The sequence below is a fragment of the Podarcis melisellensis genome (genome assembly GCF_964234715.1).
Source record: "Podarcis melisellensis genome assembly, chromosome: 4".
In the NCBI taxonomy this organism is placed as follows: Eukaryota; Metazoa; Chordata; class Lepidosauria; order Squamata; family Lacertidae; genus Podarcis; species Podarcis melisellensis.
In genome coordinates this window covers 92,374,218-92,388,544 of record NC_138531.1, presented here as the reverse complement: position 1 = coordinate 92,388,544, position 14,327 = coordinate 92,374,218, and the positions used below count along the sequence as shown (strand labels likewise).

Below are 14,327 nucleotides of genomic sequence, written 5' to 3'. Positions count from 1 at the left end.
TGCTTTGGTTAATTATGATTCTACCAGCCACAGCTCCGAACTGTAAAGCATACATGAGGATTCGATTTATTTCAGTGAGTTCAACAACAGCCATGATGGAGTCTGACATCAACACACCCAAATGTTGGAGAGCTTTTATCCTTACATAGGAAAAGTGAAACAGTACAAGCAGAAGAATAAGAAAAGAAATGGGGGGGGGCAGTCAAGGTATGGAATGGGAACCTATATAAGTAGATTTCTATCCCCCGTCCCCTTTGAAACAGGGCTGGAGAACCTCTGACCTTCCAGATACTTCCAGACTACAATTCCCATCACCTCTCAGCCCTGGTCATGCTCTTGCTAGGGCTCATGGGAGTTGGAGTCCAACAACATCGAAAGTGCCACAGGTTGCCCTGCCCTGTTTTTAAAGGACTACACACTTATCACAGTATGTGTACCATCCTTTCAGTCTTTTTCATCATTTGCACAGAAGGTAATTTTGCTCTTCTTAACAGTTTTACATACATTCCGGTTGAAAAAACCCACTTATCATTATACAAGTCTCTAATGTGGAGTGCCACTGTAAGCTGCTCTGCCTGTTGCAGCAACTGTAACACACTGTGCTAGGAGCTGTATCATTCTTTTTAATTGCATCTGCATTGCTCCGTTCATTTTTTAATACTCCAACTTGAATTGCAATACAAACGAAGCAATGAAAATACAATGAAAACGAATAGGGATGTTTAATATGATGGATGCGCCACCTCCTGTCTTCAGCTACAAATCTATAGATAGGCCATGGTCCACCTGAATGAAGCTTTCGAGCCAGTGGTAGTCCATGGACCACTGTTTGAGAAATCTTGACCTATCACAACATAGCATGAAGCTCTCTTGACACAACTGTGCGACTCAGAATTTCAGGTTCAAAGCAGCTGCATGCATTCCTTGTGACTCCCTTCTATAACAATCTGTTAAGGATTCTTTAGCTGCAATTCCTGCACTGCAGGGGGTTGGTCTACTAGATTATCCTTGGGATTCCTTAGAACTCTTCAATTCTATTATTCTATCATAAAGGCTCCTTTAAATGGATCTCTGTTTTTCTCTCTTTCTGTCTTGCCTCACTGAAATTCCTCCATTGTATTTCATTCAGTTTTTCTTCACTCCCTCCATCTTTTTCTCACTTTGGACTGTGAAGCCCTCTTCTCTTTCAAGGACATGAAACGACTTTTAATCATTTTTTTTGCTTAGGAATTTTAAAGAGGTTATTTTATTTTAGATTTTTGGAAAGAGAATTTCCCATGGTGAGATCTGAGAAAAATAGCACCCTGGAGAATTTTGGACTTTGCTGCCTGCAATAATGGATGGAGAATATTGCCACCATGGCTGATAGCCATTCATTCATTTCCTATCTGAGGAATGGTCATAACTTAACGGTAGAACATTCTTGCATGCTGAAAGTTCCAGGTTCAATCCCAGGAAGGACTGGAAATGTAGGACTAGAACTGTTGTCCTACATTTGCTACGCTAGAGGGACTAATGGTCCGGGCTCAGTTATAAAGCAGATCCCTATGTTTCCATATCCCATGTCATGGTGGACATCAGACCAAGGAAGTCACACTACAGGTTCCAATTTAAACAACTGGGGAAATGGAAGGAGCTCAAACGCAATTAAATGCAACCAAAAGCTCAAGAGAACAAGGCAGCTGTTCCTCCACCACTGGATCTCATAGTGGTTCAACCTTAAGGATTGATGGCACTAAGCCTCTGAATGCAAGTTGCAGGACAGTGTGATTGTCCCTATGTTCTGTAAAAGAAGTGGGCTTCCCGGAGTCATCTGGCTGGCTGCTGAGCTGAGTGTTGAACCAGAAGGGCCTTTGGCATAACCTCTTTTTCTGCTCTTAAAATAGCAGCCAATGTACCAGGAAAACATGTTTGAGGAGGGTGTTCCACATATTGGGCAACCACCACAGGGAAGACCCTCTCACAGAGAAGATATGCACATTCCCCAAAGCATTTGAGGATTATGCATAATGGCCCAAACCCAGTCAATATGCACATATTCCCTAAGACAGGGTTGCTATATCTCAAAATGTTGAGCTTTTTTTAGGAAAGCACCTGAGCTTTTTCTTCTTTCTTTTTTTTACAAAAACACCAAAAAATGAGTGATTTTTCGATTGACTTGCCTAAGATCCAGGACAAAGTACTGCCTTCCGGATTTCTGCACTGAACTAGATAAGCTTTGGGGTCCCTTTCAACCTTTGCAATTCTAGGATTCACATCTGTATATTGACCGGGGAATGGGCAGAATTTCCTCTTCATGGATGGATTATCTGCACATTCTCCATTGTGCCTGGTGAAGGTGTCAGTGGGACTCAGGCCAATTGTTGCCATAAGATGCCTTGAAGGCCCTTGTAGTGGAAGAGTGGAACAAAATACTGCAGGATACGCTTATTCTCAGATATCACCAAGCAAAGAAAATAGAGGAAACGTTAAAGGGGAGAAAAACGAGCTTCCTTGTGAACACAGTAAGTAAAAGCCACCTCCTTGCGGCTTCACCACAGAGAAACTGAATGAGGAAGCCTCTGCTCATTAAAGATCCCTGTGTGAGCATTGACATTCTCATTCTTCATGGCTAAAATCTACATTTGTCTTCCGACTCTCCATCCCCCCCTTTTATTCTCCCCCCCCCCACCGCCGAATCAAAACTCCTCCAGTGTTGCCAGAACACTGCTGCTTGATTAGTTTCAGATAATCAGCAATCACTCCAAATGAATTTACATGATGAAGGATCCCAATGTTTGCGGCAAGCAACAGGGTTATTTTCTGCGAGACGCAGCGCTCCATCAGCTCATGCAACTTACGCAAGCGGATAAGAAATTGGCTGCTATCGATAAGTAGGAAACTGTGGGGAGTTTCTCTTTAACAGCCCATTTTCTATTCTTCCATTTTCATTTGTTCTTTATGTCGCCATAACATTGCTACATACGCACACACACACACCATTGCGTAATCAAGCACGCATTGCATGATGAAATCCACTGCTCTGGGGTTTGTTTTTTAGAATTCAGTATCTAGCTAGAGCCAAGCCTCTAAATCAGGCATAGGCAAACTTGGCCCTCCCGATGTTTTGAGACTACAATTCCCATCATCCCTGAACAGTGGTCCTGTTAGCTAGGAATGATGGGAGTTGTAGTCCCAAAACATCAGGAGGGCTGAGTTTGCCTATGCCTGCACTAAATAGTGAGTTTTTAATTTGCCAAATCAGGCTTTCATACTCTATAGTGTTCCACGGCTGCTGAGAAACTTGTGCACATCCACCAAGGATCCTATGTTCACTGGTGAGGATTCTGAGGACATATTTAAGGGTGCACACTTGGTTCGTGCAGGACGTTGGCGAGGTCACTTTTAATTGAATGGGGTCCCCAGTACATAAACAAAACACTTCCCTGCAGTTTTGCACAGAAAGGTCATCAGTGGCAAGCACGGTGTATTTCGGGACATGCTCCCCTTCTGCAATTCCAAGGGACCCCAGGCCTGAACCCTGAAAGCACAGCTTGAAGACTGGTGCAATGGTGTGACAGCAACATTATATAGACCAGGTTCAGCTAGGCAACATGCCAAGTGCAAGAAACTATGGTTTATTGGAGCGGAATAAGCTGCAAGTTTGAAAGCATGCCTTCCCCTGCACAGCGTGTCTAATTGCAGTTCAGTCTCCCATTTCTGCTGAACCACAGTTCCCCCATGACATCCAGCTTGTGGTTTAAGTTAGAGCTAGGCCAAACATTTTGGGCTGAGCTTTTTCAGCCATTGCAGAGTGTGCATGTGAACCAAAGTGGGTGGGAGGGCTGCCACAGAAAGTTTCAGGAGGTGCAGTGGCAACTACTGCTTAAGAGCGCAAGAAAGGCAGGATCAGGCCAATGGCCCATGTAGCCCAGCATCCTGTCCTCACAAAGGCCAACCAGGTGAAAGCAGGATCTGAGCACAACAATTCTCTCCCCCATTTGAAGTTTACCTTAATGTTGGGAAGTGACCTGGAGGTTATGCTCTTGCTGTTTAAAGTATTAAAAGTTCTGTGTCTACTTGTAGCTCCATGAGCCTGGCAGTCCATTCTGGAATGCCCATGCCTACAGTCACATCCACATTTAAAGCACAGGTATTTCCCCTCAAGAATCCTGGAAACGGTACTGGGCCCCAGTCAGGGCTACAGTTCCCAGCACCCTAAACAAACTACAGTTCCCAGGTTTCTTCAGAAGGAAGCCACGTGCTTTAATTGTATGGTATGGATGAGACCCCAGCAGGGTTCGCTGGCCCTTTCTGCACATTGACCAAAAGCATGGAGGGGATCCTGGTCTTGCCCAGTATCACTGCCACTGCCATTCTGGCTATCCAGGCTACATCAGGAGGAGCTTTAGCCACCTGTTGATTTATCTGTGTAGAGTTCCTCTACATCACGAGGGATGCTGACTGGGCCAGAGTCTCTCTTCACGAGGCATTCCATTTCTGCATTAATTTGTGACACACTCTCCCCCCCCATTCTCCACATTTCAGTTGGCTCTTGTGAAAATTCGTTAGGAATTTAGTGTGATTTCCCCCTCTTATGCACGTCAGTTTGTGCGTGTTATTTTAAATAACACATGCATTTTTAGGAACAGTTTGTCCCAATATATGCATTTTGGTACACAATACAGTGGACGCTCGGGTTGCGAACGTGATCCGTGCGGGATGCACGTTCACAACCTGCAGCGTTCGCAACCCGCATCTGCACATGCGCGGGTTGCGATTTGGCGCTTCTGCGCATGCACAATGTGCGATTTAGTGCTTCTGCACATGTGTGACCACCAAAACCCTGAAGTAATCGGTTCTGGCACTTCCAGGTTTCGGCGGTCCGCAACACGAAAAAACGCAACCTGAAGCGGCTGTAACCTGAGGTATGAGTGTACTTGTCTGGAGAATTTGCATTGCAATGTTCAGAGAGGCGCAAACGTTTTGCCTCGGTTCATGTGTCATTTTGGAATGTACATAAATGCAAACTGAGGACAGAAAACAGGAACATGTACCTTCCGGCTGGCCTCTACTGGACACAAAACAATGCTGGGCTAGATAGATCTTTGATTTGATCAAGTAAGTTTAATTGTTGAATATTTATGTAGGATCACATGGAATGAGGCAGAGGCCTATGTACAGATACATTGGTATCTGAACAGAAGCCTCTTCTGATGCAGTTTGAACATGCAGATCTTGAGAGTGCACAAGTGGAGGGGGTGGTGACACCCAGGTACATGAGGGAAGAAGGGGAGGAGGGATAGCTTGTTCTTTCTCAGACAAACCACAGCTTGTTGGACAAGGAGCATCGGAAACCAGCCAACATGATAGTTGGAGGCGGGTGGGCGGGGAAACTGATCAGGTGGTGTTAAAAATGCATCGCCCAGATTCCTCATCTCCCCTGGGGGACAGGGTCTCCCTTTCTTTCAATCTCAAAAAAGGGCAAACATCTGAATTCTGCTAGAAGCTCTTTCTTTCCTAAACAGAAATGCCGAAATGTCTTTTATAGTATAAATATAGACTAAACGGTCGCTTCCTGTTTCCTCAGTGGAAATAATTGTTCTCCTCCCCTCTGCCGAATTAGGGCCAGATTGCATCCTTCCTTCCATGTTAACGAGCACCTGATTAGTGTGTCGTGCTAATAAGGCCAAGGACACAGGTCTGATTCTCATACAGGTGCTGGGGGAAGTTGAAGGCACATGAATCCACTGCTTTGCTGAAGCTCAGCAGGGTTGGGTTGAGGTGTAACGGCTTGGAAACCACATTTAGACCATATTGGTTTCCATGACGGAAAAAAAGAGGGATTTATTGATGGCTGGTGAATTGGATAGCAGGTAGATGTGTATTTCCTGGCTTATATTCATGCATCTTCAAGTTTGGAATTATTATTTTTTTATAAGAAAAAAGCACACTATGGCAATAATATAATCACAGTACGGGGCAGCGGAACAGTTCCAAGAGGACATGTGCATTGCACGGGATCACACGATATTTTCCAACACCAAACCATGCTGTCATAACAGTGCAACTTCAACTGAAAAGCATTATTCAAACACCAAACACCTGACAGTTGCAGAATAAGCAGCAGCCACAGGCTTACACTGTAGAAAGCAGGGTCATATGTAGCAAAAAAATACACTGAGTTATTAAAATTAAGGTCTTAATGATAGGGAACCTATCTCTGGAACCCCAACTGCTGTTGCTTCAAGACGAGAGTTGATCTTTAAGAGGCAATTGCAGATCCAGGGTGAGGAACTGTCTCCAGCATAAAGCTATCCCCTACCACACACTCTCCCCCCAGCTAACCTTACTCAAAGGGTTATTGTGAAAATAAAATTGGGATCATGGGGGAGAGAACAAAATATGCCACCCTGAGCTTGATTACTAAAGAGAAAAAGGTCTCATCAACAGGCTCTCTCAACTAAAGCATCTTCCAATGTGTACCAGCCCAGGGCTTGAGTAGTAATTTCTTTCTGGGACTGAAAACGACGACAACATCCTTGCAGAAATCTGGTGGTCTAGGCCAGCCTGGTGCCCTGCAGATGTTGCTGGACTACAACTCCCATCAGCCCCTGAGGCTCGTGACATGGTGGCTCAAATTGGCTGTAGCCAATTTGTCCCCAGAGCTGCGCCCTCTCTACAGAACAGGGTTGTTGTGCTGTGTGAGAGGAGCTAGCTGTGCGATCTGGGGTGGGATTCTGCATCTATGGAAGCGTAGGCCAGTGATCAAAGCCTTGGCTCATTGTTTTCACATAATTCTAGCAGGGTAATATCGCCCGAGGGGTTTGGTTTGGATGGGAAATAAAGATTTCAACAGCTGTGTATACCTCGGGTTACAGACGCTTCAGGTTACAGACGCTTCAGGTTACAGACTCCGCTAACCCAGAAATCGTACCTTGGGTTAAGAACTTTGCTTCAGGATGAGAACAGAAATCGTACGGCGGCGGCACGGCGGCAGCAGCAGGAGGCCCCATTAATGAAAGTACGCCTCTAGTTAAGAACAGTTTCAGGTTAAGAATGGACATCCAGAACAAATTAAGTTCTTAACCCGAGGTACCACTGTATCTGACAGAGAGATCACGAAGCTGTGTATTCCTAAAATAATGGCTTTCGGGGGTTGGAAATAATCAGTATACCCTAAAGAAGGGCAAGTATGTCACTGTTAGGTATATCTGATTATTATTTTTTAAAGCCCTGGGAATTTTACCAACCACTAACCCTCAAAATATCCTTCCTTATATTTGTTTTAACATATAGCTCTAGCTGACTTTTATTTCTGGATCCCTCATGTACTCATTAGCCTGGATAAACATTTCACTTGTATTTACAGGAAAAGAAAAGAAAAGCATTTATTTTTTAAGAGAGTTCACAGCAAAACTCAGCATCAGTTGCTACTTAAACAACACATTACAACATGGAAGCAAAAACCGCTCAACAGTGAACTGTAAATATTAATAACAATGGAATTGCCTGGAGAAGCGAAAGAACAGAGGTTTCTGGTTAACTTTCGAACCATTCAGGAAGCATAGTAAAAAATACTGTAGCAGTGAATTAGTGATAAGAAGAAGAAGGGGGGAAAATACAACCTTGGTCATTTCTCCCTCTTGTGAGCGATGCGTTAGGCTAAACTGCAAACATGCACTTAGCTGTATCAAACTGCAGAATATCGTTCTCTCCCCCTCTCTAGTTTCATTATCGAAACAAGCAAAGCAGAATTTGGCCAGCAGCACCTCCATGCTTGGACAGCGCATGGAACGCACATTCCATATCTCAAGGTTGTCATGGTTACCATGCGAAGCGGCATTGAGGACTTGCAGTAATGATCATGTTTGTTTGCTTAAAAATACACAGGGCTACACGAGAGAATAACTGCAGCGAATGTGGCTGGGGTGGGGATGGGGGAGGTTGAAACCGATCGGGGAGATGATCTGGCGTCGGCTAAGCCATGGGCTGTCCAAAGATTATGTATCCCACAATATATAGACACTGTGAGAGTGGCAAGATGCAGATGGGTAGATCATAGAAACATGCCTGGTATGAAATCAGACAATGCATCCATCCAGCTCAGTATTGTATAGTCTAGGAGTAGGAAACCTTTCCCCACCTGAGGACCATGTCTCTAGGGAAACTTCTAGTGGCTGGTGTGGCCAGAGGCAGAAGCGAGTGGATCAATTAATACACACACACCCCTTTGTACAGTAAGCTACTTTCTGTACACCCCCCTCTGCATCCTCCATCAGGCGAGTGAGACACATTGCTGGAGTCCAAGGACATATTCCTTCTTGGGAGGTGGGAATCACCCAAGGAAAGGACAACTCAGGGTGTTTTCTGGGGAGGGTTTTAAGGGCCACAGGGCCCCCTGATGCTACTCTGGTCAACTCTGACTGGCAATATAGTGAGACTCACACAAATCTTCCTAAGTATGGAAAGAACCACATCTTCCACGACGAATGCACATCACACAAAGGTTTATCTACCACTTGCATATCCATCAGGCAGAGGGCCTTCTCGGTAGTGGCACCCGCCCTGTGGAAAGCCCTCCCACCAGATGTCAAAGAGAAGAACAACTACCAGACTTTTAGAAGACATCTGAAGGCAGCCCTCTTTAGGGAAGCTTTTAATGTTTAACAGACTACTGTATTCTAATACTCTGTTGGGAGCCACCCAGAGTGGCTGGGGAAACCCAGCCAGATGGGTGGGGTATAAATAATAACTTCTATTCTATTTGGACATATAGGAAAGGGATTTCCTTGCTTATTGTACGCAGGCAGGGATTCTGACCCAATCAGGGTTCCACCCGTCATGGAGGATTTCCACTCATATAAACCAGTAAATTTAAACACACACACAAAATCAACCACATGCCTGGGGGCTACCCTACATGCTCCAATGAAGGGGTGCCAACTTGAATAATATATTGGGGTGGGAGCAGGCAAGCCCCACCCCACATAATCAATCACAAGATGCACAGCATTTGAATGGCAATGTCTGTCAACTTAGGGGCGGCCCCCTCAAGTATTTTCTTGGGGGGTGGCAAAGGAACCTCACTCCCTAAGAGCTGGCTCCTATGCTCCTGTGGGATTCACAGAGATCAAACCAGGGCACTGCCTCTCAGACTCAACAACCTCATTGAGAAACTGGGCAGGGGAACGAGATACAGATATGTGTTTCTGCTTTCAGACCTCAGTCGTCATAGCATACTTGGTGGTTATACAGAGCATAATGCAAACAGGAAGCTGCACTGCTCCAAGTTGTTCAGATGACAAAGGCTCTCCGGGGTATCAGGCTTTTTCTTGTCACCTGACACCAGGTGAGGACAGTGGCGTAGCGTGGCGGGTGCGGGGGGGGGGCGGCCGCACCGTGTGCAACATCTGGGGGGGGGGCGCTCGCACTCGCAGCTCTCTGCCCCTACCTGGCTCACTCACTCTCTCTCACTGCAGTGCTGGCTGTGCGAATCCGATCTGAGCCGCGGGGTCGCCGCCCACTGTGGAGGGGGTGGGTGCCAGGCGTGCGGTGCGGAGAGGGAACGAGGGACTATCTGAGCAGTGCAGCGGCTGCCCAGCGCAGCGCTGAGCGCGGGAGAGAACCACACCAGACCAGACCAGGCAGCAGCAAGAAGAAGCTGGCAGTGGCGGCAGGTTAGGGGTTAGGGGGCGCAAATTACTTGCCTTGCCCCGGGTGCTGACAACCCACGCTATGCCGCTGGGTGAGGATGCCCGGGATGGAACCAGGGATCTTTTGCATCTTGTGCTCTCCTTATCTTGTAATTGGAGGTAGGAATGGATGGAACTGCCTATCTTGTGAATTGCTCATGTGTTCACTCACAACTTGAATGCCATTCCATTTCTGCATTAATTTGTGACACATTCTTTTTTTAAAAAATTCTCCACATTTCAGTCGGCTCTTATTAAAATTCGTTAGGAATTTAGTGCGATTTCTCTCTCTTATGCATGTCAGTTTTGTGTGTTATTTTCACTAACACATGCATTTTAAGGAACAGTTTGTCCGAATATATGCATGACTTGTCTGGAGAATTTGCGCTGCGACGTTCAGAGAGGTGCAAACTTTGAAAGACGGCTTTGCCTTGGTTCATGTGTCATTTTGGAAAGCACATAAACTGAATTGAATTCTCCCCAGTCCCTAAACTGAGGACAGAAAGCAGAAACAGGTATCCTCAGGCTGGCCTCTACTGGACACAAAAAATGCTGGGCTAGATGGATCTTTGAACTGATCAAGTAAGTTTAATTGCTGAATATTTACATTGGATCCCATGGCAAGAACATAGGTGCTTTCTTCCCCTGAAGCACATTAAAAGCATTATTATGAAATACAACTGCATAATAACATAGCAGGCATTGGTGGGTAAACTTTGTTACATAATTTGTGGACGGTCCACTCGAGCTTTAATGAAATTTAATCTAATTTAGGGCTGTTGCTTTTTATTTCTGCTTTTAAAAAAGGGGTTGGGTCCAGGTTAGGTTAGTTGCACTTGCATCTCATTAAAATCAACGGGGTGTAAACTGAGTCATGACTGTCTTTTTTCTCATTGCTTTGAATGGGCCTTAAGTCCATCCAGATTCCTGTCCGGATCCAGCAATAGCATTTCCCCCAAATGCATTCAGAAAAAACATTCTGCTCCTTTCCAAACACATGACAATATATTGCCAAAGCTTCACATTATTTAGTATTTCTCATCTACAGGTTGCAAAAATTCATTACACAAGCAGGCAAACTTTCAGTAGCGATTTCGTATAGCATCAAGAAAGCTGCAAAAAAGCAAAGATGATGTACACGCACACACGCACACACACAAAGTCAGTAGGAGAGAAGGGAGCTGAAGGCTGACTTTCTAGCTCCCAATCCAACCACTGGCACACACCGCCTTTTGTTTCTTATTGCGCAAACTGAGCAACATGAAAATATTCACACCAAAATAAGTAGCACTACATTTAAGCAGGTTCACAAGCCGGTGCCCGCAAATCTTGTGTTTAGAGCACTGAAAGTTACTCTAAAAGAAGGCATAAGATCTTCTCCCTTTCCAGCAGGCAGAAGTGAACAAAAATGAATAAAAGGATTTTGTTTGTTTGTCTGTCTGTCTCAGGGATTGATCGTATCTCTTGCACTCATGAGAATCCCCCTACTGGCTGGCAGTGGTCCCTGTTCCAGTGGGAAACACCTACCAAGGGAAGTCATATCTGCAAAAAGAGAGAGAAGTCACTAGGGCCGATATCGTAAAGGGAGCTAGAAGACGGAGCTTTGTCTCGTGCAACGCTCTCCAATCGAATGCACTTCACTCATGGCACTTTTAAAACGCAGAACAGGTCTAGGATTCCTGGGCTGCAGCACAGGTCTGGTAGCAGTGGCAATGTTCCTAGGCAACTAACAGGACTTTAGCGCTCTGGCAGGGCTTTCTACTGATGCAAAACAAAAATGCTCTTTCTGGGAAAGCTTAGGTCCACCAGCTTTGTGTTCTGACAATACCCCGGAAGTTTAATTGTTCAAGGGAGGAATGGATTGCATTGGCTATTATAGGGCATGGTACCCTAAAGTTACCAGATTTTTTCCAATGAATCTAGGGACACTTTTCAACTTCCTACTAAATAGATGGATTTTGTCAGGGGACTGATTTGTAAATCTGGGGGCTGTCCCCGGGAAACAGGGACGTCTGGTAACCTTATGGTACCCAGCGCTGGCCAGATTAGTTTCACAGTGGGGTGTTGGCAGTCCTGACCTCAGCGCACCACCCAGGTAAATTGCAATGAGGTTGGTGTTGGGAAGATAGCTCCATGTCTATCCCACAGGTCCTTACTGGTGGCAGCCATTTCCTCCTCGCTCAAATTCTCTGGCAATGTCAGAAGCCAATCCCAGACCTGCATTTGCAGCCAAACACCTCGCTCCATCCAGAATGTGAAGCGTCTGCTTCCGAACACCTAAACCATGTGGGCAGAGTCATCAAAGAGCCATGATGGGATGCAGCTCCCTGGTGACTGTACACTCAGGGTGATTAAATGGCTCCTTTGCTTTCGCATCAGAGAATAATGATATGAAATTATCATATTTTTTTTTAACTTTCCCACAAGCCTTTCCAATGTGGGTTCAATATTAGCGTGCAAAATGGAAGGCTTTCGTTTGAGGGAATGGCTAATAACAAGAGAGCACCCAGATGTGTATTCACGGGGGGAAGTTATTATTATTATTATTTTTAAAAATGGCTTGGGCTCTCTAAACAAATAATTCATAGCAACTGAACAAAACCTTTCTCAAGGTTCTTGGGGAGAAGGTAGGGTGTCAAGGTCCCATGCACTTAGCAGAGAGCTGCCAGAAGCAAATATTATTGTGGGGTTTGTCATAATGTATCTGTGTCATGTTCCTGTCATTCTTAAATGCTGAAAACTAGTGCAGGGGGGAAGGGTATACGTGTCATGTGCATATGTAGGAGATGTGCATTTTTTGGGTGGTTTATAGACTATTGCTCTTCAGCGGTCCAAACAATCAGGGTGACCACATGTATATGAACGGCAAAAGAAATTCATAGTTGATTGAGGTTGCTTGAAGCTGGGCCTAAGTGAGCTGACTGAGCAGATCACTAGAGACAGATGCAGAATCAAATCTGCATTATCTCTGCATAATAGATCTCTGTGCAGTTGCTCCCACAGCGGGTTATAAAAACTGAGACAGCAGTCTGAAGAGGGAAGCGCTTTTGCTGTTGATACAGAAGCAAAGGGGAGGAAAAGCCCTCTCCATTATGCCCCAGACTAGGTGTGCGTATTTCAGATATGCAAGACGAAAGATTGCAATGGGCAAGAGATCCCACAGAGGCAGCAACTTGGAGGTGAGTGTTGCCCAACATGTGAGCCTTGGGTTGAGGGACCGATATGAAAGTAGGGTGAGTAGAAGTCCCAAGGATGTGGTACTAACTCAGGGGCATATCAGGAGTGGCAGGGGGCAAATTTGGGAATAGTAGCTGCCATGTTGTCTTCAAGCTACATGTTTGCAAGGACAACTTCTTCCACAACAACCTGCCCATGTTTTAAGATCAGCAGGTGAGACCCTATGCAGGATGAACTACACAGCGTGGAGCTCTGGGAAATGGCCTTTTTGGTTGTCATTCCTTGCATGCAGATCTCCCTCTCTGCTATCTTTCTTTAGTTGGCTGGTTAAATTGTACCTTTTTCAGAGGGCATTTGAAGGTGGAGGAACCCGATTAGATCAATGGATTAGCTGCTGCTGCTGCTAGTAAATTGCTTCTTTAGCCAATTAAGAATCATTGTGTTATGTTTTCTAAGGGCTGTGTTATATGAGATAGCTGAAGCGTTCTTTTAGTCTTATTCGGCTGCGCTGTCAAGTTGCCTTTTTATATGCAAAGGAAGGCATATAAAAGCATCCAAATAAATGAGAAAGTGTCGTGCAGAATGCAGTGCCCAGCAGAATAGCAGGAAAATCCACGATATTCTGCAAGGAGCTGGGCTGGGAGAAGGAGGAAGGGGAAGAGAAATTGGGGCTGGCCTTTGAGGCAGAGAACAGGGCAGGAAAATATTGAGGCTTTGGTAGCCAGTGGGAAGCAGTGGTGGGTCAGGGTTATTACAAGCCACTGAGGTTGCACCTGTTGTCTACCCCCTGTCATAATACACAGTGTGGCCCATTAGGCTAACCATTAATTACGCGCAAGAGAAGGTGATGCTGATGATTTTGAGAGTCCCTATGTAACGAGACTGCTCCACTGTTCATGCACTGCCAACATTCTAATAATGGCATTAAAATTGTGCTTCCTGAACCAAGTAATCAATCAGAGGCACTCAGTAAAGGCGGATATCTGACCTGGTATAGTCATCCTCGACAAGCATGTGCTTTGGGATAGGCGAATATCTTCCCGGTGAGATGGGAGCCAAAGATGCCTTGTATTCTAAAGTGCCGTTGTTGCCTGAAGACAGTATATGGTTTTCCATTGGCGGGGAATAAGCTGCAGGTTAAAAACAAACAAATGAGTTGTGATTACCTAGGGTTACAGACGCTTCAGGTTACATACGCTGCAGGTTACAGACTCCGCTAACCCAGAAATAGTATCTGGGGTTAAGAACTTTGCTTCAGGATGAGAACAGAAATCGTGCTCCAGCGGCACGGCGGCAGCAGGAGGCCCGATTAGCTAAAATGGTGCTTAAGAACAGTTTCAGGTTAAGAACAGAGCTCCAGAATGAATTAAGTTCTTAACCCGAGGTACCACTGTAGTGGGATTTGAACACCGCACAGCTTGTTGCAGCAGAGCTCATTTTATTTAAATGGGGATGGATCCCATTTAAGTCACTTTG

General features: G+C 45.3%; 1 protein-coding gene across 1 annotated transcript in view; it reads right to left on the bottom strand.

Annotated features, from left to right (window-relative positions):
- The window catches only part of DLG2 (discs large MAGUK scaffold protein 2), an 852,330-nt gene that overhangs the window by 189,724 nt on the left and 648,279 nt on the right, over nt 1-14,327 (bottom strand). Inside the window, exon 13 of the mRNA XM_081909134.1 lies at nt 13,840-13,981. Within this exon, the coding sequence (XP_081765260.1) occupies nt 13,840-13,981 (142 nt within the window). The remainder of the gene's footprint in view (nt 1-13,839; nt 13,982-14,327) is intronic.